General features: G+C 42.6%; 1 protein-coding gene across 2 annotated transcripts; it reads right to left on the minus strand.

Moving 5' to 3' along the window:
- Nucleotides 1–3,874: 3,874 nt before the first annotated feature.
- On the minus strand, nt 3,875–22,582 carry LOC142375620 (protein NLRC3-like). 2 transcript variants are annotated; one of them, XM_075459761.1, is made up of 13 exons: nt 22,470–22,576; nt 19,932–20,027; nt 19,722–19,832; nt 19,147–19,257; nt 13,796–13,862; nt 13,274–13,496; nt 11,288–13,091; nt 10,599–10,772; nt 9,742–9,915; nt 8,188–8,361; nt 7,330–7,503; nt 7,109–7,155; nt 3,875–6,713 (listed from the first exon to the last, which is right to left on the minus strand). In XM_075459761.1, exons 2-13 carry the CDS (start codon nt 20,018–20,020, stop codon nt 6,157–6,159), a joined length of 3,705 nt encoding a protein of 1,234 aa, XP_075315876.1. In that variant the 5' UTR covers nt 20,021–20,027; nt 22,470–22,576; the 3' UTR covers nt 3,875–6,156. The 2 variants fall into 2 exon arrangements, with proteins under 2 accessions (XP_075315876.1, XP_075315877.1); XM_075459762.1 differs by lacking the exons at nt 3,875–6,713; nt 7,109–7,155; nt 7,330–7,503; ... (1 more) ...; nt 9,742–9,915; nt 10,599–10,772 and having other exon boundaries at nt 11,284–13,091; nt 22,470–22,582.
- Nucleotides 22,583–26,668: the final 4,086 nt, after the last annotated feature.

The raw sequence follows: 26,668 nt of genomic DNA on the forward strand, positions 1-26,668 counted from the left end.
CTGATCCTGCTGCTCGTCCTGCTCCTGCTGCTCCTGCTGCTCCTCCTGCTCCTGCTGCTCCTGCTGATCCTGCTGCTCCTCCTGCTCCTGCTGCTCCTGCTGATCCTGCTGCTCGTCCTGCTCCTGCTGCTCCTGCTGCTCCTCCTGCTCCTGCTGCTCCTGCTGCTCCTGCTGCTCCTCCTGCTCCTGCTGCTCCTGCTGATCCTGCTGCTCGTCCTGCTCCTGCTGCTCCTGCTGATCCTGCTGCTCGTCCTGCTCCTGCTGCTCCTGCTGCTCCTGCTGCTCCTGCTGCTCCTGCTGCTCGTCCTGCTCCTGCTGCTCCTGCTGCTCCTGCTGCTCCTGCTGCTCCTGCTGCTCCTGCTGCTCCTGCTCCTGCTGCTCCTGCTGCTCGTCCTGCTCCTGCTGCTCCTGCTCCTCCTGCTGCTCCTGCTCCTGCTGATCCTGCTCCTCCTGCTGCTCCTGCTCCTCCTGCTGCTCCTGCTCCTGCTGATCCTGCTCCTCCTGCTGCTCCTGCTCCTGCTGCTCCTGCTCCTCCTGCTGCTCCTGCTCCTGCTGCTCCTGCTCCTCCTGCTGCTCCTGCTGCTCCTGCTGCTCCTGCTGCTCCTGCTGATCGACTTGCTCTTCGGCCAATTTCTCCTTCCCATGGACGAGCCTGGTGGTAGGAAAGCAGGTTCAACACAGCACAGCAAGGAGTAAAAGTAACTATCAATCATAATGAAAATTAAATCATGGAAACAATGTTAAGTAATTAAATGTTTTCATTGTCACTTACTACTTGCTTTTGATAAGCTGACAGAAGTAAAAATATTTGCTATAGTAGAAATTTGAGTCCTTACTTATGGATACCATGAACGGCTGCAGAGATTCCATGGACAAGGAATCCGAGAAAGCCCTCTCCTGGTTCAGCCATCATGACAACCATGGACAGCACGAGAAAGACCACCGTACACTTCATCCTGCAAAGAAAAAACTCACAATGTTCTAATTTATGATTGCTGTTTTTCAGCATTAATTTTGCATTGTGGTTCATTATGAATAAAAAATGAACCACAATTGAAATCTTTAAAATGAAGGTTTATGACTAATTTCAATCAAACCCACTTTCCATTTGTTTTGTTATAATAAATTTACATTTTAATATGCTGACTGCATCAAAACCTGTTTACATTGGTAAAAACATACAGATTCCCCGTTCCTACATCACCAGATATGACTTGACAAGTTTTTTTTTACTTACCTTTTCCAAGACAGTCTGTAAACCTGTTTGTTTACAGATAAATCTAGCTGAAATATTTAGTTTTACCTTTCCGCTGATTCTGCTTCACGGTCAAAAGGCTGTTCACTGACACAGTGTCAAGAATGTCACAGATAAGGGAAATATCTGTCATCTGTTCTTCTTTTAAATGTATTATAACTGAAACCACACCTCTAAATGATCATATGTCCCTGCCCTGACACACCCTGACAGGGCCCATGCCCATGCCACGATGAGTCAGTACATTAATCAGCACATTTATGATTAATTATGAAATAAGAGATTTTGAAAAATACCAGATCTGATCCATGGGTGCTACACTGGCATTTATTCTCTGTGATTCCAGGTCATGTCTTTAGAGTGAGGAATACATCTTAACCCCATCCTGAATCTGATTGAAGACCAGGAGAAGACAGTTTGAATGTTCAGACTTCAAATGTAATCATTACTTGTATACTAATTTGTCCATGTATAGACCATTTCTAAACGTTCTCTAAAACTGTTAAAGATGGAAACTGTGAAAAAAGTTTACTAAACTCCACTAATTTGTTTGTTTTTATCTTTACCCAGAAGTATGAAGGGTGTTTGGCATTTGCTCCCATAAGACACATAAGTACTTAAAGTAATACAGTAGTTAATCTTCTCTAAATTCATCCTTTTTAGACTGAAAGAAACTGATGCTGTCCGATACCTCATTTACAACATCACAATTTTTTCTTTATTCTTTTTTATTTATAATCAATGTTGCTATCAGTCTTTTTATGAGTCATTACCGAGTACAATAATTGTTATAGACTGCCTTAAAGCAATACTATGTAACATTTCTACCTTAAAATAACAGCTTGAAAAAAATTGTGCGGCTAGAATGAGTTTTAATATTACGATTGGCCTGTCTCCTATGCCCTTCGGGGGTCTGAGTTGGAAAAACTGCGCTATGTAACTTTGCTGGAGCGGCCCGGGAGCTGAGCTTAAGTACTTTGACTTGCTTTCTGGCACACCCACCACAAAAACAAATAGACCCCTCTCACGCTCCCAGGTACATTTGATTACTTTTACCTTCTCGGTCGACATAGCTTGCACCTTCTGACTCCTCGCCGGTTCGTCAACAAACGTGAAACGTGAAAGCAAATGGGTGTTGTATTTACGACAGTGTAACCGTACATTACCTCCAAGCCTGTAGGGGGAGCTCCATAGTGGGCTTTTTGAGAAGTTACATTGTATTGCTTTAAGAAGACGGTGAGAAAAAAATAACACAAATGCTATTTTCTTGTAGTTTGCACAACATTTTGTCTATTATAACACTTAAATGCACATGAATGCCACTTCTATCACGACTGCATGTCAAATCAAAAGAACTACAGCATTAGCGAGAAAACTAAAACATCTAGTGCTGTTTTCTTTTTTTTTGTGAGTTTTTCCCTGAGTATGGTTTATGGTTGATGCTTGTATATTTTTGTTGGGTTTAAATTGGGCAATGACGATGCAAAGTCCTTGCCATATCAATGTGAACAGCTTTATCACTAGTTCCCCCATCTGTTTGCCTTTTAGCATTACCAACTATGAGAAGGTCGCAGTCAGCAAGTATAGAGCAATAATTGTTACTGGAGATGCACAGTGATATCGGCCGTTTTATCCGTATCAGCGAAATTAAGGCTGTAAAAGTGAATATTGGCATTGGCTCATTTGGTGACTTACCTGGGAGATGACCACGTAAGCTTCTTAAAGAAGGATGAAATTATTAAACAATTAATTGTCCATACCCACTTTATCACATTAAGGGTTCTGGCAGGCAGGTTGGTTCCCACCTAAAACAGGTTGGTAGCACATTATGGGGCCAAGACGGAAACAGCCGCTGTGCTAGATGAACCCTGAGTTACTAATCAGGTCAAGCATGTTTGAGATACACCAGAATTATTATCTAGTGAGGTCTTGCAGTCTTGCAGTTAACTTGCAGTTATATTCAGTTGCTTGATCCCAAATTGATGAAAAATGTGTAATTTTTTAAATACCAGATGTTATTTATTGGTGTATCGCATACACTTTATCGTCCCTGTTCCTGGTCATTGATAGAGTGACAGGTCAATTTAGCCTTTTTATTAGTTATGACAAAGAAAGCCATATTTATATATTTCAAGTAATACATTTCTGGTGGCTAACGTAATATTATAATATATGTTTTCACTCTGTATTGTTAGAAATAAATAAAAGACAAGAGGCACGTTATAGCACACAACTCAGTCTACTTTCACCCATTCACATGACACTCATGAACATTCAAACCACACATAATCAGGAGACTGGAAGTCTATATCATTTTATACCATTGGTGCATTTCATAATGCATCACCTTGTATGTATTGTGGGTATTTGGCAGTGCCCTTTATGGCTTTTGTTCCTGTGGCTTTTCATCTTTTGAGTGAAGTGTTAGCTGCCATCATTGCGTATTAGTATAGAAACAATTCTCTCCAGGTTTTTGACTTGAGATTTTCTTCTTTAAAAGTAAAATCTTCATTTGTTAGATTTTTAGACAAGACAACAGAACAAGGTTTGATGTGCTGTAAAGCTAATTTATTGAGCAACAAGCACGCATACTACTGTGTCCCGTCAACTTCGCCACATTAACCAATCAGGTTTCCCTGTGGCTTACTGTTGACCAATCACGTTTCCCGCTGTGGGCTTACTTTGGGCTTACTTTTGACCAATCACGGTTCCTCCCTCCTCTCTGGCACACTTTCGGCATTCTGTTGTCCATTCTCATCTTCCCATCTATCCACGCTAAAGTAAGTCGTTTTTTATTCTGTTATTGAACGTAAACTTTAAGATTTTCTACAATAAATAAATAGCAAATGCAGTAAAAAGCAAAAATGATTAAAGTTAGTATAAAATGCAAAATATACACATTATGTGTGAATTATGAGCGAAGTGCTGTTTTATGATAGCTGGAAAATGGATGGATGGATGGATGGATTAGTGCCAGGTAAGATGTTCAAATATTGACTATTTGTGGTTAGTTGACGAGGCTTAGGGTTACTGGAAACACTTTGGCAGAACAAAGTCTCTCAGTGTCTCAAGTCCAAAGAGGAAACGCCATCAATACACAGACTTTTGTCTTGGATCAGCTTCTAAAATGTTGCACAGCAAGCTTGGATTCATGTTTCCATCTTTTTCTGTTCAGTAAATGATAACATGGTTGTCAAATCATCCACATCATCATCTTGCCCTCAGCTGGTCACAGACTATAAAGCTGTGCTGTGTCAGCTCAGGTAGAGAAAACATGGATAATACTCAGGTTCACACAGCTCTTCCTAAGCCACATACAACTGAGTGACAGATAAAAGTATCAGTGGGGGGGGGGGGCCAGCTCCAAGACTGAGGTCGACTTGATCAGCAGCAGCTGATCTCACAGGAAGACCCGCTAAAGCAGCACTTTAAACAAGTTTGTTTTCAGAATCCAAGGCCTGATATAAAACACATATAATACAGTTTTAAGATTCGACTGAAAGTGAATCTGAGTAAAGTAAATGTTAGAGTTCCATGAGGTGTCTGACTCTCATCTGGCTGATGAGGGTAGATGTCACCTTTGATTTACTTTGTCCAGATAAGGTAGGGAGCGGGTTCGTCTGGGTTTTCTCCAATGTTCTCCTAAGAGGGTCCTTTGTTTGTTCAGCTCACTTAGCACTAAGTTGTTAATGCTTCCCATAGGTTTATGGACGCAGGTTTATGGAAAGAGGAACTCCTAAATACTTTCATAGGCCAAAGGTTGTTGTAAATTAGACGATCTTAGTCTCTTCCTTTGTGTAGAAGTCCCCATCTGGTACCTACATAGAAAACATCCCCAACAGGATTGTTGGAGCCTTCCAAAGGTTTTAGTTTGTATTAAATTCCACACTTGAGTTCACTACATTATGCTCAGCTGCTCCTTTCTGTAAACGGTGAACTCTTTCTGAGCCGGTGTGGTCAGGTTATTGAAATTTAAAGCTATAGACTCTGAAAAAGCTTCAGTGGACAAGGACTGAAAACAAGGAGTATACAAGGCTGACTGTGTGATCTTTGTAGTACATAAGTCTGCTTGGGTATACTTCAGGAGCGTAAACTTTGATTACTGCTTAACAATGAATACTTGAAGTAAATGAGTAAAACTATTCAAGGGATTTTGAGTCAAAACTCTGAGATATCTTGGTTTCCTGGCTGAACTGTCACTGAAAGAGCTGCATTCACTCAGCAGTCTGAGGACAGTCTTTAGCCCTATTCGGACGGGACTAGTTTAATGGGGGGACCTGGGGTAAAGTAATAATAACCGGGAAATCTAGTCCCGTCCGAACGCGCCATGTCAGTAAAGATAGCGGAGTATGTCGGTAAACTTTGCTGAGAATTCTACCTCCTGTGAAACCGTCCGGAGTATCTACCATAGGTAATACTAATCCCGTGCGAATGCGACCTTCGGTAATAAGTACGAAATATATCGTCACATCCTTTTAAAGAGAGAAACAATTAGGTGTAAAATAGAAAATGACACTTAAGTTTCGTTGTGCAATCCTTTTTTTAAACTATACTTTACATTCAGGTAAAATAGGCCTAAGTATCCTGAGCAAAACAGTTGGTGAACAGTACTTTACATTAAGGTCAAAAATGAATAAATCTTCTGTTCTGTTATACTGTACAATACGTTTTAGTAATACTTATCATTCAGGTAAACAAACAAAAAAGTCTTCTGCGTTTGTATACAATAATTTTGGAGCAGAATGCTTTATATTCAAAAAAACTCCTCCCATGTTAGATGAATATTACAGGGATTTCTTGTCCCCTCCGAATTGGTCATTTCTTCTCCCTGGCGTCGTCTGGTTAACCAACATTACCATACGTCCCCCCATTGAACTAGTCCCATCCGAATAGGGCTTTTCTTACATCTTACAAAGAGACACGGAGGAGTTGAATCCCAATCCAAAGCTGGGGTGAAGGGGTTGAGTGAATGTGTCATGGTAGGAGAAGAGTGGGAGAAGTTTGCCAATTGAGACTTGGTAGAAGGAAATGATGCCAGCAGGAAAGTCCACATAGACTGCGACTCTGTCAGACATAGATGATGCAGAGAATGGAAGCTGTACCACTTTCCTCTGGTTCCAGACAAAGTAGCCACTTTTACAGCACTGCAGACTCCAGGTACCTGGTTGAAAGTACTTGTCTCGTCCCAAGAACTCAGGAACTGTCTTTGTTTTAAACAACTTGCGTCCTCTCCATTCCATTCTTTCATAACTCAGTGTTATGAGCACATCTCCTTTCCACTCAACCTCCCAGTAACAGCGAGCAGGCAGGTGATCTGTGCACAGAACCTGACTGAATTCAGATGGCTCTGACATTCTCATTTCTTGTGTCGGGTCCAGTGATGTCACTTTAGTGTTGTCATCAGACAGCCGGAGGTCTCTGTATGCTGTATCAGGGTCCAGATGGAGTTCACAAGCATCTGATTAAGAAAATATGGCAAAACAGAAGAGGCTTCATTTAGTTATAATGTAATATGTATCAGTTAATAAAGACATTTTCTGTTATTAAATGTAACTATAATATTGTGGGAAATTGAAAAGACCAGAAAGGTGCGATTTTCCACAGAATATACACACTCGAACGTGCTGTTTATTCAAGCTCAAGAACAGGTAAGAAACATTCCAAAATGGCTGACGAAAACCAAACACAAAACTTCATCGAACATTGCGGCCACTTAAAGGGGCCAAGACCACCAAGTACCACAAGTACAGAATGTGAAATAGGCTGCTTATGTAGATGTTATGTACATTATAGTCACTACAATATATTTTTTAAGTGTTTAATTGCTTTCTAAATATTACTAAACACACTTACACCTTTTTGGGCCATGTTTCAGTCTCTGCTCTCCATCATGGTCGGTCCTGTACGAACAAAACACAAGACCACCTTTATTTCTAGTAACTTATTTACATTCAAGAAGTGCAGCTTGATTAGAAATGGGCCAAGAACTTCTGCATCTTTTAATCAACCAACAACTACAGCGGCTTAATATGAACTTATCTGTCCCAGCCTGTCAGTATGTGAGTCTGACTAACCTGAGTTTGTCAAGCTTACAGGACGGATCGTCTATCCTAGCTGACAGCAGCTTCACCCCCGAGTTACTGAGATGATTGTAGTTCAAGTCCAGTTCTCTCAGGTGGAAGGGGTTAGATGTCAGAGCTGAAGCCAGAGAAGCACAGCCAACCTGTGTGACCTGACAGCCTGATAAACTACAAACACACACACACACTTTACCACGTTCTACTGTGAAATAAATCTTAGTTTTTGAGATTTGCAAATCATTGCATTCTTATTTCACTTACATTTCACAAAGTGTCACAACATTTTTGCAGTCAAGTTTGTACTCAGACTTTAATTTCATTGCAGACAGTATGATTGAATCCCAATCCAAAGCAGGGGTTCATAGAATGTTTTGTGGTACCTTCATGCACCTTCATACTTCATACTCAGACCAGTATGAAGTTTGTTGGTTTCATTCCAGGTGTGAAGTTAGAGCAATCTCACAGAACAGTTCAAATTTAGAGTCCTACCCGCTTGATACCCGAAGTTCTCGGCCAGGATTCAAACCAGGAACCCTCTTGTTGTGAGGTGACAATGCTAACCACTACACCACCGAACAGCCAGTTGAGTAAATAATTTGAAACAAGCTAGTTTTTTTTAAAAAGCTGATAAAAACACTTTCATCAGATAAAACAGCATGTTCTCATAAAGAATTAAAACCCTGTAGAAAAAAATGTTTGCAGTCCAACTAAAGAGCTCACAATACAGATTTTATTGACACTTTTAATGTGTTCCCTTCAACCCTCTGAGGTCTATGATCACACCGGCGTGATCAGATCGCATGACGTCATTACGGCTCAGACCCCAGAGGGTAAAACATGTTAATTCCTCACCTGAGATTTTCCAGAGCACAGTTCAGACTCTGCAGTCCTGAAGACAGCAGCTTCACTCCTGAGTCTTGCAGGTCATTATTACTCAGGTCCAGCTCTCTAAGACAAGAAGACTGGGAGCTGAGAACCGAGGCCAGGGCTTCACAGCTTCTCTCTGACAGCTTACAATCACTCAGCCTATAGACAATAAAACATCTTCTCATCAGACCATGTTTACAAATTTGTAAAACTTTACTCAAGCTGGAAATAAGAATCTTGAGATTTGAAGCTTGCTGTAGCTGACATAGATTAGATGTGGATGCATCAGAGTTCATCAAAGTGTCCTCAGCAGAAAAGATGATTTTGGTATTTGACATTTATCAATCATGACTGTTGATATGTAAAAGGAAAAGGAGTGGCCCCACGATCAGCCCCTGGGGAACACCTTTGGATACACTAAAGTAGTTAGATATGATACCTTCTAGCTTCCCACATTTAGTACAGTTACATGTACACTTGAGCTGAGTCCTGACTACAGCTCTGCAATTTAATTAGACCATCGTCCTTTTATCAGTATACATGTATGGAGCGGAATCAAGTTATTGACCGAAGTTAGTCTGACGCCATGATGCTGTGGACAGTGAGAAAACCTTTAAAGGCTGATTCATACTCGGCGCAAACGCGCAACTGTTCTGGCTCGAGAACCATTAATGACGTCATCGAAAGCGCCAGCCCCTTCACAGTTCCTTCAGCTCATAAGCGCAGTTTGCGCCGAGAATGCGTCACATTTGCAGTTCTCTCCAGACCAGCGAGCGTCACTGTTGAGGAAACAAGCTGAAAAGCATATGAAGAAAGCATACACAATGCCACCTGTGGTGTCACGTCAGCAGAGGCTGGCACATCTGATGAGGAATGAATTTACTCTGGGTGTAGAACTGTATATGTATCTCAGAGCTAAGCGGCTGCGGCAAAAACAGAAGAGAAGGTGGAATGTTTGTCCTTTGCAACAAGACGAACTTTGTCAAACATTGTCCCAGTGTAACTTCATAGACGTGTCGTACAGATGTTTGTAGAGGGGCACCCTCTCGGTCACCGCGGTCTCTGCAGTGTTCATTTTTTTCTTTTTCTTGGTCAGCTGTTTCCAGTTGAGCGCGCGTGAAGTCAGAAAAAAAGTTGTGTGCGCGCCCTTGCGCCGCGCGAGGATTTTCTAGCTTGCGACAGGGGGCGTGGCGGAATTTTGGGACACGTGACCGTTTGCGCCATTTGCGACCAGCTAGTATGAGCGAGGTCGCGCCGAGTAAGAATCAGCCTTTAGACATTTTGCTGCTTCTAACCTTCTCTGTGGCAGATCATCATTAATATACGTCCAGCTGAAGTCACTGCACAGATGTTGACTTTAAATAGGTTGATGGTAATTTTGTCAGATGATGACAAGTCTGCTTTTCTGGGAATTAGGCTGTTTCAATGTACACTTCACCTTTACTGTTTTGATAAAAAGATAGAACATTGTGATTGTACAGACTGCCTAATTGAATGCCCGATGGAGTCCAGCTGAGTTTATACATGTTAATTCCTCACCTGAGAGTTTTCAGAGCACAGTTCAGACTCTGCAGTCCTGAAGACAGCAGCTTCACTCCTGAGTCCTGCAGGTCATTATAACTCAGGTCCAGCTTTCTAAGACAAGAAGACTGGGAGCTGAGAACCGAGGCCAGGGCTTCACAGCTTCTCTCTGACAGCTTACAATCACTCAGCCTATAGACAATAAAACATCTTCTCATCAGACCATGTTTACAAATTTGTAAAACTTTATTCAAGCTGGAAATAAGAATCTTGAGATTTAAAATCTCTTTTTCCAAGAGTGTCCAAAAAAAATAGGTTTTGCTTTGCATAAGGTGTGCCGAGTAGTACTAACAGTTTGCTGTAGCTGACATAGAGCCTGATTAGATGTGGATGCATCACAGTTCATCAAAGTATCCTCAGCAGAAAAGATGATTTTGGTATTTGACATTTATCAACCATGACTGTTGATATGTAAAAGGAAAAGGAGTGGCCCCACGATCAGCCCCTGGGGAACACCTTTGGATGCACTAAAGTAGTTAGACACGAGTTTCCCAATTGAGTCCAGCTGAGTGTGTACATGCTGGAGTGATGGGATTCACAACCACATTATCTGGGTGAAGTCGTCCAGTTGGGAGAAGTTCAATTTTATACAACTTTGGTTGGACTTACATGTTTATATGCACTTCAGAAGTTTGGTTTTGGTCAGAGTAACACTATTTTTATCATGTACACAGGTTTACAAGAGTCTGCCAGATAGTTCATTCTGAAACCAACAACATGTTAAAACCATCCAACACGTAATGTAAAACATGTAAAACATAAGCATAAAGAAACATAAAAAAAAGAAGCATCGCTGAAATCTGTTAATTCCTCACCAGAGAGTTTCCAGAGCACAGTTCAGACTCTGAAGTCCTGAAGACAGCAGCTTCCCTCCTGAGTCCTGCAGGTCATTATAACTCAGGTCCAGCTCTCTAAGACCAGAAGACTGGGAGCTGAGAACCGAGGCCAGGGCTTCACAGCTTCTCTCTGACAGCATACAACCACTCAGCCTTTAAAGAAGTGAGGACAATAAAACATTTTCATTTTGTGGAATGTAACTTTTTGCATGTAACTTTTTGCCTGTGGATGCTGGTGTGTATTTGCTTGCCAAATGTTTGACTGACAGTGAATGTGGTTGTGAACTCTTTTAAAACTCATCTAACAACTTGTGGTGCTCCTCAGAGGCCATATTTTCAAAGAACTTTGTGACTGAGACAGCTGTTGCTGTTTTGTATTAAATGTTTGGCTTAGGTCTTTATGTGGGAGGTGTTGATCAGGTCTATATAACCCGGTTCTCCCTGCAGGAGGCGGACCTTTGGCAAAGGAGGTTTTTTCTGTTTGAATTTGTGCTTCCCAACTCTGACACACTTCATTCCCATCCACACCCTACACCACGCCATAGTTTTATCCTTCGATAATGAAAATTTGGTGAACGCAATAATCATTTCAAACGGCTGATATAATCGGTGTGGCTTAAGACTTTTGTACAGTTATGCATCAGTTATCAGGAAACTTTTTAACTTACAGAGATCTTTCGGAGGTTTTCACAAGCGGCAGCATCCTAAGGAGCACTTCTTCAGAGGCAGCATATGTCATCAGGTCAAATTCATCCAGATCTTTTTCAGATGACAGTAATATAAAGACCAGAGCAGACCACTGGGCAGGGGAGAGATTTGGTTTGGTGAGTCTTCCTGAATTTAAGTACAGCTGGATCTCCTCGATGAGAGAGTGATCCTTTAGCTCGTTCAGACAGTGGAACAAGTTCATGCTACTCTCTGGAGGAAGATCTTCACTGATCTTTCCCTTGATGTACTTCACTGTTTCATGATTGGTTTCAGACCAGTTTCTCTTCTTTTTTTTCACTGTCACCAGGTGGTGTAGAGGACTCTCAGTGGATTGGTGTGAAAGCCCCAGGAGAAAGCGCAGGAACATGTCCAGGTGTCCATTCGGACTCTGTAAAGCCCTGTTCACAGCACTTTGGTGTAGATGCACCAAGTCTTTGTTTAGTCTGGGTAATGAGAGGGGTTTCTGTGGCTCTGCCAGCAGATTAACACCAGAGTTGATGAAGGTCAGATGGACATGAAGAGCAGCCAGAAACTCCTGAACACTCAGATGGATGAAGCAGAACACCCTGTCCAGGTACAGCCCTCTCTCCTCTTTAAAGATCTGTGTGAACACTCCTGAGTACACTGAGGCTGCTGTGATATCGATGCCACACTCTGTCAGGTCGGATTCATAGAAGATCAGGTTTCCTTTCTGCAGCTGCTCAAAAGCCAGTTTTCCCAGAGACGCAATCATCTTCCTGCTCTCTGGACTCCAGTGTGCATCTGTCTCAGCTCCTCCATCATACTTGAGTTTATTCACTTTTGTTTGTACCACCAGGAAGTGGATGTACATGTCAGTCAGGGTCTTGGGAACTTCCCCTCCCCCTGTGGATTTCAACACATCCTCCAGAACTGTAGCAGTGATCCAGCAGAAGACTGGGATGTGGCACATGATATGGAGGCTCCTTGTTGTCTTGACGTGGGAGATGATCCTGCTGGCCTGCTCCTCGTCTCTGAATCTCTTCCTGAAGTACTCCTCCTTCTGTGGGTCAGCAAATCCTCTGACCTCCGTCACCATGTCAACACACTCATTGGGGATCTGATTGGCTGCTGCAGGTCGTGTGGTTATCCAGAGGCGAGCAGAGGGAAGCAGCTTCCCCCTGATGAGGTTTGTCAGCAGCACATCCACTGAGGTGGGCTCTGTAGCATCAGTCAGGGGCTCATTGTTGTGGAAGTCCAGAGGAAGTCGACACTCATCCAGGCCGTCAAAGATGAACACAACCTGAAACTCCTCAAAAATACAGGTTCCTGCTCGTTTGGTTTCATTAAAGAAGTGATGAACAAGCTCCACCAAGCTGAACTTTTTCTCTTTCAGCACATTTAACTCTCTGAAAGTGAATGGGAACATGAACTGGATACCCTGGTTGGTTTTGCCTTCAGCCCAGTCCAGAGTGAACTTCTGTGTTAGGACCGTTTTCCCAATGCCAGCCACCCCTGTTGTTAGCACTGTTCTGACTGGTTGATCTCTGTGGGCTGCTGGTTTAAAGATGCTCTCACACTTGATAGTTTTTTCCAGCCCAGCTGGCTTCCTGGATGCTGTTTCAATCTGTCTGACCTCGTGTTCATCATTGACCCCTCCAGTCCCTCCCTCCGTGATGTAGAGCTCTGTGTAGATCTGATTCAGAAATGACGGGTTTCCTGCTTTAGGAATCCCTTCAAACACACGCTGGAACTTCTTCTTGAGATTTGATTTAAGTTTATGCTGGCACAATCCAGAGTAAGTTCCTGGATGAACAAATGACAAATTAAATCAAATGTAGATGCAACAGTAAATGCTGGAAGCAATAAAAGTTTACCGTTTGCCCCTTTGTTAAATTCTATGTATTCAGATTATCTGTGTAAAGCTCATAGTCATAGTGTTGATACATACTATAAATGTTATATATAAGTGTTTTAAAGCCTCTTACTGCTCAGCAGTTCATCAGCCAGCTTCTCTTGCTTTATTCTTCTCAGGTGGTGCAGGGTAATCTTCAGCAATGCCTGTCTGAGGCTCCACTTCTCCTCCCTCTTCCAATCATCAACCTCCTTATCCTCCCATAGGCTCTTCGTGGATTCTTGGTCAGAACTCAAACAACTCTGGAACATCTTGAGCTCAGACTTCACTAAACTGAAAATGTTCTTCTCCAGCAGCTGTAATGAAACAAAACAGCTTCTAAACATCCCGTCTGTGTACTGTAGCTTTTCCTTTAAACCTAAAGCATAATGAGTGGAGCATAAAGACAGATGAAGGTAACACCGACATTCTGTCTATTATAACTTAACTGATTCTGGCTCTGTGTGTGTTAATAAATGGTGTGAGACCCTGATAAATATTAGTTAAATAGCTCCACGCTCACAGCCAGTGTGTGTAGTCTCATAGGAGCAGGATGATAGTTAATTATCGAGTTTGTGACTTTTTATTTGGTAGCCGGGCTTTAATGTTTACTCACCATAAAGACAGAGTCCAGGTCTCTGTGCTGCTCCTGAGAAGATATATCCCTGGCAACTTCCTGAAGTCTATGGAGAAACCAGAAGCGTTAATGTTAATTTCACAACCTTTATTTATTTTTCAGAGCGGGGGTGTCAAACTCAAATACACAGCGGGCCAAAATTAAAAACTTGGACAGAGTTGCAGGCCAGCGACTGCAACTGAGTAATTTTTTTGATGAACGATGAACCTTTTCATATGCCATCCATCCATCCATCCATCCATCCATCATCTTCCACTTTTTCAGGGATCGGGTCGCGGGGCAGCAGCTTGAGCAGAGAAACTCAGACGTCCCTGTCCCCGGCCTCTTTCTCCAGCTCTTCTGAGGGGACCCCGAGGCGTTCCCAGTCCAGCTGAGAGACATAGTCTCTCCAACGTATTCTCCGGGGTCTCCTCCCAGTGGGACATGCCATGAAAACCTCACCAGGGAGGGGTCCAGGAGGCATCCTAACCAGATTCCTGATGCTGGTGCAGAGCCCGCATTATTGCTGATGCCACACCGATCCGCCTGTCAATCTTCCGCTCCACAAGACCCGAGATACTTGAACTCCTCCACTTGGGGAAGGATCTCGTTCCAAACCCAGAGAGGGCATTCCACCCTTTTCTGGCTGAGGAAAAGGATTTGGAGGAGCTTATTCTAATCCCAGCCGCTTCACACTCAGCTGCGAACCGCTCCAGTGAGAGCTGAAGGTCACGGCCCAACGACGCCAACAGAACCGCATGATCCACAAAAAGCAGAGACCCAATTCTGAGGTCGCCAAAACGGACCCCCTCAACGCCCTGGCTGCATCTAGAAATTCTGTCCATAAAAATTAGGAAATTAATTGATGAAAAAGGTCAGCCCGCACCGGAAACACGCCTGACTTACTGCCGGCAATATGGACAAAAGTCTGACACCGGTCATACAGAGACTGAACAGTCCGTATCAAGGGGTTCGGCACTCCATACTTCTGGAGCACTGCCCACAGGACTCCCCGAGGGACACGGTCGAACGCCTTCTCCGAGTCCACAAAACACATGTAGACCGGTTGAGCGAACTCCCATGCACCCTCCAGGACTCCTCCCAAGCCCGCGTTTTTGCCTCAGCAACCACCAAGGCTGTGTTTCGCTTGGCCTGTCAGTACACATAAGCTGCTTCCAGAGTCCCACTGGCCAAAAAGACCCTGGTGTCCACCAGCGGATTCGGGGGTTTCTGCCAGGAAAGGCACTGACAACCCTACGGCCACAGCTGGATGTTGAAGTGACGGAGAAGGATGAGGCCGGAGCCTCATCCTTTATTCATCAGGGAATAAAGAGAGTATTTCCAGTCCCTGGAAATTAGCAGGCCAGTCCCACCTCCCCGCCTCGCAGCTCTGGGAGCGTGAGAGAAAGAGTACGCATCAGACGGAGCTGCGGGCGTGGCAGTGTTTTCTGGGGTGATCCAGGTCTCTGTTCAAGCAAGAAAGTTAAGGGAGAGCATGGATGCATGGCCTGAGATAAACTCTGGGTCTGACCCTGCATCTGCGTGGTTGCCGAGACCGAGAGGAAAGAACGGGAATGAAGCAAATGGTTAGTCGAAAGATGGCACTCCACACTTACAGGTGCCGTCCAGACAAAGTTCGTCCTTTAAGAAGTCGGACTTGAAAAAGTTGAGTGCCTTTGTTCAACAGCCAGAGATTAACATGCAAATTGGCCACTTTTGGCTGAAAATAGTTTCAATGGGGGCTGTTATCACACAGTGAAACTAAAGGCTCGTGTATACTTCGCAGCAGTGTGTCGCAGTGAGCTTGTCGCAGACACGACGCAGTTATTTTTGATTTATGCCTTGAAGCGCTGTCTGCGCTATGTTAATCCCACGCCACAACGCAAGAGGGACAATCACGAACAAGCTAGGATTGTGGGTGTTACGGTTACGGAGGTCATTCAACAACAATGGCGACTGGACGAATGCGCACTTTGATTGAGATGCAGCTGATCGATCTAAAAATAGAAGAAATATTGCTACTACTGGAGCTGGCAGAGAGGGAAAGAATCGTCACGGTTAGCACGGTTAGCGTCAGCCTGTTAGCAAACCGGAAATACGCATAGTGTAGAGCGGATGTAGAGTTGACCAATCAGAGGCCTCCTTTCTCTCCTCCCTGCGGCGATGTCTGCGGCACTGTCTGCGGTGAGTTACAATTTTGAGGAGGTGCACCAGAGTATCTGCGTAGTGTCTGCGTAGGGGGGGGAGCATGTCTGCGTTAACTGCGACACACACGCAGACGACCTGGTTTCCAAGTATAAATCAGGCTTAAACCAGCAGTAAGCCTACTTAGCAGTAAAAGTATAGCAAAAAGCAAGAAAATGTACAAGAAAAAATTACTTACTTTTCTGGATGAATCAAGGAGTTCACAGTCCCTCCAGATGTTAAAACACACTACCTGGGCTGACTAAGGCTACGGCTACACGAAAACGAAACAAGGTTTTTTTTTAGAACGGGTACGAAAATTCCTGCGACCACACGGCAACGCTGCTGTAAAGACTCAGGTCCAGACGAAAACGGATGAAACGATGCAGTACACACGCCACTGTGTCACGCCACGCTGTGAGACAATAGAGAAGTCTCACAGCGTCAACGTTTGTCTGACGCAAAAACGTTTTCGCTGTAACAATGGAAACGAAACGACCTCGTTTTCAAATCTTCCCACTCTGGAACCCGTTCTCAAAAACTATCGTTTTGGGGTAGTGGGAACGCCGGCTCCGTGTGGCCGCGACAGCGAAACAACAAGAAAAAGTATCGTTTACAGTGAAAAACGTTTTCGTGTAGCCGCAGCCTAAAAAGAACTTGGGTCATGCAGACTACACAAGAAAAATGTACTTACTTATTCTGGATGAATCAAGGATTTCACAGTCCCACCAAAAGTTCTGGATCTATACCCTGAAAGCTACAAGCCACCCCGGTCTTAATGAGGACTTTGACCTGTTTCCTTTCTTATAAATGTTTTGGATTTTATATTGGATACCTGTTTGCCTCTGTAACACACACCCTGATGAAGGCCTTAGAGCCGATACGCGTTGGTTATTTTTAATGTACTAGCCCACTGAATAAAGATTGTTTTGGACTTTTTCAAATCAACTGAAGTGCCTGGACCAAGGATTTTTTTCCTCTCTTTTTGTTGAACATTGCACCCTCCAAGAGCACCAGTTGATTTTGAGGGATACCAGCAGCGCTCTACCTACATACTTAAGGATTAACTGGGTCATCCTTGGTAAGAGCTCCGTTCCTACACTTTTTGAACGTTTAGTACCCATCACAAAATGAGTGTTACAAGAAACAAATCTTTTTCTTACACCACGGATATGGGCAAAAGCATTATAGTGGAAGACACCCTTTTGGATTTAAACATGGATCAAGAACCTGGACAACAGACTGATTCACGTAAGCTACTCTTTGATCTTCAGAAACTTTCTGAAAAAGAACTGAAGCTAAATCTACATATGATTACTTTGTCTGACTACTGGAGGAAGGATATGATACCAAGAGGTCTGAGATTGAACAAATTTCCTTCATTTGGATATGATAATGATGACTTCAAGGATAAATGGGAAGCTATTCTCAATAAATGTTCTTTAGATTTGATTCTCTTGCTGATTGAGGAGGCTAGAAAGCAGAAAGCAGCCTTAGAATTGCAGATTGAGAAATTGAAATCAGAGTTTGCAGAGATAGAACCAGAAGACAAAAGACTGCCATTTGAGAAGAAACTGAAAGAAGATCTTGAAAGACTTAAAACATCACAATGTACACAGTGCAGCTGTCCATCCCACCTCAATGGCTAACTCTCAATTCCGCCCTAAATCTATTTTTATGCCTTGTGTCACAAACCCCACACTGGCAACATTCACTAAAAAGGTGACTTATGAGGTGGAAAAGATTTACAGCAAACAAACAAAGACAAGGCAGTACAATCTCAATCGAAAGGAATCTGAAGCCCTAAAATGGCTTTCAAATAGAGAAGACATAATAATAAAGAGTGCTGATAAAGGTGGTGCTGTCTGTGTGTGGGATAAGAAGAAATACATTAGTGAAGCATTGCGCCAATTACAGAATACTCATTACTCTACACCTTTGTTTAACCCAATGGAGACCATGAAAAGAGAACTGGAACAATTACTGAATATGGCAAAAGGACAAGATTGGATTACTAAAAATGAATATGATTTTTTGCTCTGCAAACATCCACGTTTCCCTTCTTTCTACATGTTGCCTAAAGTGCACAAGAATTTAGAAAATCCACCTGGTAATAATTAATGGGAATGAGTCTATCACAGAGCCGGCCTCTAAATTTGTTGATTATTTCCTCAAACCATTTGTGTCAACTTTGCCATCTTATATCCAGGACACTACACAAGTACTGAACAAGATTGATCAAATAAAGAATATTGGTTCCTGTGTTATGGCTACAATGGATGTTGAATCACTTTACAACAACATTGTACACGAGGAAGGTCTGGAGGCCCTAAAACACTATCTTGGAACCAGACCAGATGACCTTATGCCCCCTACTGACTTTATCGTGCAGCTGACTGAGTGGACTTTAAAGAACAATATCTTCCTCTTTCAAGACAAATTGTATGAACAAGAAAAAGGGACAGCCATGGGTGCATGTTTTGCTCCCAATTATGCAAACTTGTTTTTGGGCTTATGGGAGGAACAACACATCTTCTCAAATCAAAATGCTTTTAAAGCAAACATAGTGTGGTGGGGCCGATTTATTGATGATGTAATAAGGCTGATTTATGCTTCAGACACAAAGCCTCTGACGCTCGGACGCATAGCCTCTGCGAGCGTCAAAATCTTGACCACTCCCCCACTCAGAGGCTCTGCGCGCGTTCTCGTGAACCTCAGAAAAATCCTGACTACGCGACAGACAGGTCGCGTAGCCAGGACGAAGGAGTCTCCTGCAGGAGCACTCTCCAGTGCCTCCTCCAAGGACTCCAAAAAGGGTGGGTACTCTGAACTGCTGTTTGTGCATAAGCACAAACAACAGTCAGGACCCGTCCCCCCACGCGGAGGGAGGCTACACTCGTCCACTGGGGTAAACCCGACTGAACAGGCGCACAGCCAGGGGGCAATAAGTATGCCCACACCTTCTCTGCGCCTCTCACCACGGGCAATTTCAGAGTGAAAGAGAGTCCAACCCCTCTCAAGTAGACTGGTTCTTGAGTCCAAGCCATGCGTCGTGATTAGTCCGATCTCTCTACTCTTGTTTTCCTCGCTTCACTTCGGCATCAGAATGCCTTAACATGAGGGAACTTTCAAGACATGAATTTTGCTTCCAAATTATGTTGACTTACTCTGTTTCTGAGGGGTTTTGTCCTTTTAAATCAGGTGGTTTGAGCATGGACAGATCACTCCTCATGGACACACAGCTGGGTACAGGAGAGTCTGGCCTCTGCTTCTCTGGGCTTCAACACAACACACACAGAGAATTAATTTTATGATGATGAAAGAATTAACTGAATTTCTGAAGTCTAACATGAAGAACAGTTGCACATAATGGACAAAAAACTGTTGTAACCTCTTCAGTGCACCCAAAATAAAAGATTATTTGCAACGTGAATGATGAGGGGGAGGTGTCTAATGACAGTTGAATCATCAGCTTCACAGTAGTTCTAACTAAAGTTCACCAGTATGTTTACATCCCAACAAGAGGAAGAAATACTTTGGCTATAAATCCCTCTCACATTCCCCACTTTGGTTTGTCTGACCATTTTCCTGCTTTTACAACCAACTTCCTGTCTGTTTCTGTTTAAATACCTTCTCATGTTGACGAGGGGGTCCACATCTACTTTTTTCTAATGTAATCTTATGTTATGATGAATGAAACTTGGTGTAACAAGTTTACAAGAATAAAATTATGTTGACTTACTCTGTTTCTGAGGGGTTTTGTCCTTTTAAATCAGGTGGTTTGAACATGGACCAATCACTCATCATGGACACACAGCTGGGTACAGGAGAGTCTGGCCTCTGCTTCTCTGGGCTTCAACACATACAGAGCATTCATTGTTATGATGATAAAGTGATCTGAGTTTTGAAGTCTTTAATGAAGATCAGTCATGGACTGAGATAAAATCCTTACCTCTGAATTTTGTTCTTTCTTTTATGTTTACCACTCAGAGTTGTGTCAGAGGGAGGGAGTCCTCCTTCTGTTTCCTCAAAGCGATTCATAACAGAACTGGTAACAAAAGAAAGTAAAATAAGTTGTTAAATACCAGTAAATAAAAATCCAATCAGAAAACTATAACTGGAACTTAACCAAACAATCATCAAACTATAATATATTAAAGCTGACTTGCTACTTTTGGATGCCTTAGCGTGTCAGGCTCTTGGAAGAGAGCGTGTGTTCAGAGACAAAGGTAGATATCCTTGCGGACACAGACAAATGGCTGACATCGCGATTTAGATTGCCAAGAACTGTGCTGCTGCAAATATGCAGCTTGCTAGAGCCACAACTCCAGAGAGAAACACGCCGATCAAACCCAATTCCACCACACGTCCAGGTCCTCACCCCCCTTGGATTTTTGGCCACGGAAACGTTTCAGAGGGAGATTGGAGAAAGATCGGGCAAACATTCTGCGTTTTGCACAATATGAGTGTCTCCCACTACCTGAACCAGCCCATCAAAGAGCCATCATGATGAAGCAACAACTGATTGCACGGCTTTAGTTGCAGCCATCGAACGCCTGGCCATGGCGAGACGTTTTTTTGAGCCATATCATATCATTTCTTCAGGGCTCTCAAGTCTCATGCATTGTCACGCACTCCCGCTCACACAATGTATTTCTCACGCTGAAAAAAAAGTGATGATATAAATTTCTCAGGCGCGCCGCTATCGCTGGCAGGAAACAAGCATGTCTCCCATGAGTCTGAGCAGAGCGGTTAATAATAACAACAACACTATCCTCGTGCATGTGAACTTAAATACGCACGAATGCTTTGAATGCTTCAAAGTTTAGAAAAGTAATACGAAAATGCTCTTGAATTAGGCCCAATAACTTTACCCTCGGCTCGTATCTCCTTTGCTGCTGTTCTAATCACCCTGACTTCTATCATTGTAAGAAAACTTTCATAAACAACATATCTGCTGGGAAGAAAGGCATAAAAAACTGCACCAACAGGATATACGTGAAAGAGTATATCTGGGATCTCATCGAACACGTCAGTCAGAAGTCTGCAAAAACAACACGTGAATATAAATTATTCACATTCCTCTGAGCTGCTCCCAACACTGAGCAGCATGAAGCTGTAACAACTCAGTTTTACTAGTTATCTCCACAGCGCAGTTACAAAGTAGTCCCTCATTATTTTCATAATGAATTAATAAACATTGACATTTACGTGATTTTCAATCAGATCAGAAATGTAAACACCTTGGAAACCTTCAATAAACTAAAGTTGTACAATTCCTAAAGCTATGTATGTGCATATGTATTCACCCCGCTGTGCTCTGAAAGCCTAAAGGAAGCTCAAATCCAGCATCTTCTCACAGCTAAGCATGGTGGTGGGAGCATCATCCTCTGAGGATGTTTTCATAGTATCAAGTATATTAAATGTCAGCATACTTGAGTGTACTTGCAGTCTGACTAGTCTTTAGTAAACCTTAAGTGTGGTAATGGTTAGTTAACTTGAATTTTACTGTTTTGGAACAACTAGCTGGTATCATGGTGAGTACATTTTAGTTGTGATTAAAATGTAGAAAAAGCAGAATTTTAAGTGTATTTTTGTACTTTTGTGTGCTAACGTGGAACAACTTAAAGTATAATTATTACCCTTTTAAGTACATGGCTGTGTGTGTACTGACTTACATGCTTTATCAGTAAAATAAAGTTTACCTGCTTTGTTTTCTGAAAAGACTGAAACAAGTGCAACTAATATTGTATTTCAACCCATAAAGTAATAACAAATTATATTTGTAACTTACTATAATGGCACTATTTACTATTAGTGGCATTTTGTAAAAAGTGTACTTAAATTTGTGCTAAAATTGTATTAAAATATACTATAACTTTGGGGTATTGACATAAATATGCCTTCAGTTCACCGTTACAATCCAGATTATCTGTGATCTACGTGTTTACCGACACAGCGTCCCTAAATACTCATTAACACCGCACCACCCCTCACCGGGACAGTGGGCTGAATACTTATATTTAATATTTCGAGTTTGTTTCTCGGTTGCTCATGTTCGGCATGTTGAATTGATCAAAGCATACAAACCGCATGAAACTCCATTTTAATTACGTGTCAGAAAACCAAATGGGGAAAAAAATGCCTGAGTGGATCGATCCGTTTTTCCAACGTCCCAATTTCCTTATTAAGATAATTTACTCAACACGTTCTGGATCCTGTTTGAGAACAATTGTGAACTTTAGGAGAGAGATTTTCAAGTATTTCAGAAGTGGAAATTTACCAGCGTCCAGCTTTTGAATGTAAATTAAAGTGAAAGCAATGAAGCAGAATTTATATAAAGTTACAGAGGGCAACTTAAAAATAAAGTTTTTAAAAGTTTCTGTACCCAAAAACACAAACTGCATCTTGTTCCTCAGACTGACACATTTAGCAGACTTGGTAATAACATCATTTCAATATTAAACGACTTAAAATTGTACAAACTCACCTTGTGTTCGACAAACTTCTCTTTGCCGTCAACCTCACAGCTAGATCAGGTGCTCTGGTTTAACCTGCTTACCCAGTTGAACAGGATGAGAAATTACAACAACTTAAAGGAGAAGTCCGTAGCTTTTAAGAGGAAAAGGTCGTTAAGTAAAGTTAAAGATCACTGCTTCTGGTTTTAGATGAAGATGTGGAAATAATCCTGGAAGTCCTAAAAGCTAGAAAAAGAACATGCAAATTCTGTCAGCTGTCAGTCAAAGGCTCATTAAAAGATTAAAGGGGAAAGTGTGCTGTGTATAATGTAAATAAAAAGTAAATGCTGGGATTTATTTTTATTCACAAGAGAACACAGAAAGCATGTCAAAGGTTGAAATGTGTTGAAAATATCAGCTCATCTTGAATCCGACAGCAGCAGCACGATGTAGAATCTGGAACAGGTTTCCCACCGTTCAGCATCTCCTCTTCTTTTACAACAGCATCTGTAAACATCTGGAACTGAGGAGACCAGCTGCTGGACCTCTGGGAGAGGAATGCTGTCCCACTCCTGTCTGATAGAGGACTCTGGTTGCTCAGCAGTCCTGGGTCTTCTACTACGAAGCTCTGCTGCTGGAACAGATGCAGGATGTGGTTTAACATCGTCCTGCTGAAATATGCAAGGCCTTCCCTGAAGAAGACGTCGTCTGGATGGGAGCAGATGTTGCTCTAAAATCTGTATATACCCTTCAGCACTGATGGAGCCAGATGTGCAGGTTTCCAGTTCCATAGATTCTCCCACACGGAGGATCATTATCCTGTAAATGCTCCAAAATTTCTGGTTATTTGCAGATTGTTGTGCTTCTGAGAGACTCTGGTTCTTTAAGGTGCTATTTTTCTTTATTCCCAACCATGTTACTGACCCGTTACCACATAACCTGATCAGTTGCAAGGCGTTCCTCCAGGTGTTTCTTTACAGTTCACAACACCACAGAAATCACCACAGAAACACAAGAAGGAACGATGACTGTAACTCTGAAATGTTGCGTGTTCACTGACTCAAATGGACCGATTTATATCTACACACCATCATAATGTGCAGAGCTGTACCTTGAAAATTGGTAAGTTTTTATATCTACTTGTTTGTACCTTTAAAAGCAGCCCGAGTGACACAAATTTACCTTTAAGTTTTGGTACAGAAGTGTGTAAACTGTACAGCCATTTTAAAAACAGGTGGACCTGCATGTAAACGTGTGTTTAACAGGTAACAAGATTCACGTGCACTGTTGGCCGTCCAACTGACTGCTCAACATAGTGCTGATTTGTTTGCAGCTATACTGAGTTTTCTTTGTCTGACACGACAGAACAGCCAGAAATACTAAATACTAAATCACAATACTAACAAGTTTAAAAGGGGCGTATCAGAGTCAGACATATAAATTCATAAATTGTGGCCACACTATAACTGTAGCTCCTCTTTGCTGCGCACGTGAACGCTGGGACTGTGTCCAGAGAGAGCCTGTAACTTTTTTAGTTCCCAACCTTCACCTGCTCCTTTCAGAGCATTTAAAACAGCCAGCAGATCCCATGATGAGGAAATCTGTTGAGGCAGCCACTGCAGTTATATGAGCCAAATGGGATCTCATAATATTTACTCGTTTTAAACTATTCAACACAGAAATTAAAATGCAGTTACTCAGCATCTTACAGGGAGGTTCAGCTTTGTAAATTGAAGCCAATAAGGAGTAAGTTAGAGTGAATAAATGTGAACTGTTATTGTATTGAATTAATTAATGTGTACATAAAGTTCCTGAAATGAGTTTCTTTGGGAAGTGGCTGCAGGGATTACACATCCTCTCTGGCCTGGGAACGCCTCGGGACCCCCCAGGAGGAGCTGGAGAGTGTCTCTGGGGAGAGGGATGTCTGGTGCCCCCCCCCCCCCCCGGATGAATGGATGGATCATTTGTAGATAAGTCAAAGTTTATTTCCAATAAGCAGAAAACAATAGAAGGATGGATTTTAAATGTAAAATTAAATCTTGGACAAAGAAAATACAACGATGATCTTATAAATGCAAAATAGAACCACAAAATAACAAACCAAACTTTTCGAAGACAATCTAAAATACACATTTTTTAGAAGTATTTGGTGGCAGAGCCTGATATCTTTTGAGTGGTCCATCCATCCATCATCTTCCGCTGGTCCGGGGATCGGGTCGCGGGGGCAGCAGCTTGAGCAAAGAGACCCAGACGTCCCTGTCCCCGGCCACTTCCTCCAGCTCTTCTGGGGGGACCCCGAGGCGTTCCCAGGCCAGCCGAGAGACATAGTCTCTCCAACGTGTCCTGGGTCTTCCCCGGGGCCTCCTCCTCTTTTGAGTGGTAAACATTCAAAAAGTCCAGAAATTACTTCAACATTCATTTAACAACTTTAACAGACATTTAAACCCCCCGTAGCAACCCACCCCCACCCACCTCTACTTTCCCAGTCTCTCCTACCCTTAAGTGATACTCCGGACTAGATTCAACCTGGGGTCATTTGAACCGTGATATCCAGCCAAGTAGCCCACCTGCAGTTTTTTCGATATTGGCTGAACATCAGCTGAGTTACTGAGTTATCCCACAGCCCTTTTACAGACAGCCGTTCCACTTCCTATTCGCCCCATTATAAAAAATTTGGCTGCAGTTCAGTTGATTTTCTCTGGGGGCGCTGGCGAGCGAGTGCAGAATGACCATTTTCCATAGGGCTGGCGCTAATAACTCAAAAAATGTCCCCGCTAGCGACTGAAACCTGAAAATATTACTGTGATTTCTGACAGCGGGATGTAGATTTATATCAAAAGTACAATAACCTGGGAGTTATATCTTTCTGTTTTCTTACAGGTCTGGCATTTGCGAGTCAGTCTCCGCTAGCATCTAGCTAACGGAATCTGAAGAACGCACGGCAGATTACGACCGGCTGCTTTACGGCACTCGTCCACTGTGCCAGAGTGCTAACCTGGTGCCGCTAACAACAACCAAAGCTAAACCAGAGGCTAGTCAGAGAGTATGTAAAAGGGCTGTGCTGAAGTCTGTAACTATTTGAGCTAACACCTCTCTGCTAGCTCAGCGCTAGGACTGACCATGCCGTATTGTGATGCCACATGCGTGACGTCACTCGTGAGGCAATACTGACAATAAATGTGTATTTTAAAAAGATCTAGTGAGTCTAAAAAAATCAAACCAAGTGCCGTTTGAAAGGATAATTTATCCTTCCTTTAGGAAAATGAAAATAAAAAAATATAAAAAATTCTATCCAAAGCAATGGCTGGATCTAAGGTGGATTTCATAGTACCACCATAGAGTTCGGCGTGCTCTGCACTGCTTCGTTGGCGCCCCTAGAGTGCAGTACCACCCGGAAATAGCCGCCAGTTTTCCCTCTCCTCATAATAGAGACTCTCTGGTTATCCCGAATAGCTTCGTACAAGGGTTAATGGATCCTGGCAGTATCTCCAAAATTACCACACTAAAATCACATGCCATGACACCAAACTAGTACAAATATGGTCTGTACTCACAAAATGATGCATTTGGAAGTTTGAAAATAGTCCAGGAGTTTATTATTATCAACACAAGCCTGATAGCTTCTCTGCTGCTAAAGCTGCGTCGACGTCACTTCAGAGAGCTGGGAGCTTCAAAGTAAGATGAGGGTTGATCTACTACTGTAGACAACAAAGCAAGGCTGCTCAGTTTCTCCATTGATAAAATAACTTCACAACTCTACAACATAAAAATTCATAAAAAAAAACATGTAGAATATAGCATATACTTAGTTGTCTACAGTAGTAGATCAACCCTCATCTTACTTTGAAGCTCCCAGCTCCCAGAAGTGACGTCGACGCAGCTTTAGCTGCAGAGAAGCTATCAGGCTTGTGTTGATAATAATAAACTCCTGGACTATTTTCAAACTTCAAAATGCTTCGTTTGGTGAGTACTGCGGGCGGGCTACTTGGCTGGATATCACGGTTCAAATGACCCCAGGTTGAATCTACTCCGGAGTATCACTTTAAATGACGGGAATTCAAGAAATATTCAATTACTCAACAAACATTTTATTTCAACATTTTAACATCTTTCAACTTTTTTATTTAGGTGCGAAATGCCATGCGCCGGACTTTTGTGGTGGCAAAGTCATCAACAATGTCATTGAAGTCCAGCTTCTTTGTCAGTTTGCGCTCTATAGAAAGCATTGCCA

The sequence above is a fragment of the Odontesthes bonariensis genome, chromosome 24 (assembly GCF_027942865.1).
Source record: "Odontesthes bonariensis isolate fOdoBon6 chromosome 24, fOdoBon6.hap1, whole genome shotgun sequence".
NCBI classification, from domain to species: Eukaryota; Metazoa; Chordata; class Actinopteri; order Atheriniformes; family Atherinopsidae; genus Odontesthes; species Odontesthes bonariensis.

Excerpts from the sequence above, each read along its gene's own strand:
- LOC142375620 (XM_075459761.1), bottom strand. The coding sequence starts at position 20,020 with ATGAATCGCTTTGAGGAAACAGAAGGAGGACTCCCTCCCTCTGACACA. Across the intron at positions 19,258-19,721 it reads CAAAACCCCTCAGAAACAGA|CCCAGAGAAGCAGAGGCCAG; the intron begins GTAAGTCAACAT and ends GTTGTGTTGAAG. Across the intron at positions 10,773-11,287 it reads AAAACCTCCGAAAGATCTCT|GCTGAGTGGTTGTATGCTGT; the intron begins GTAAGTTAAAAA and ends ACTTCTTTAAAG.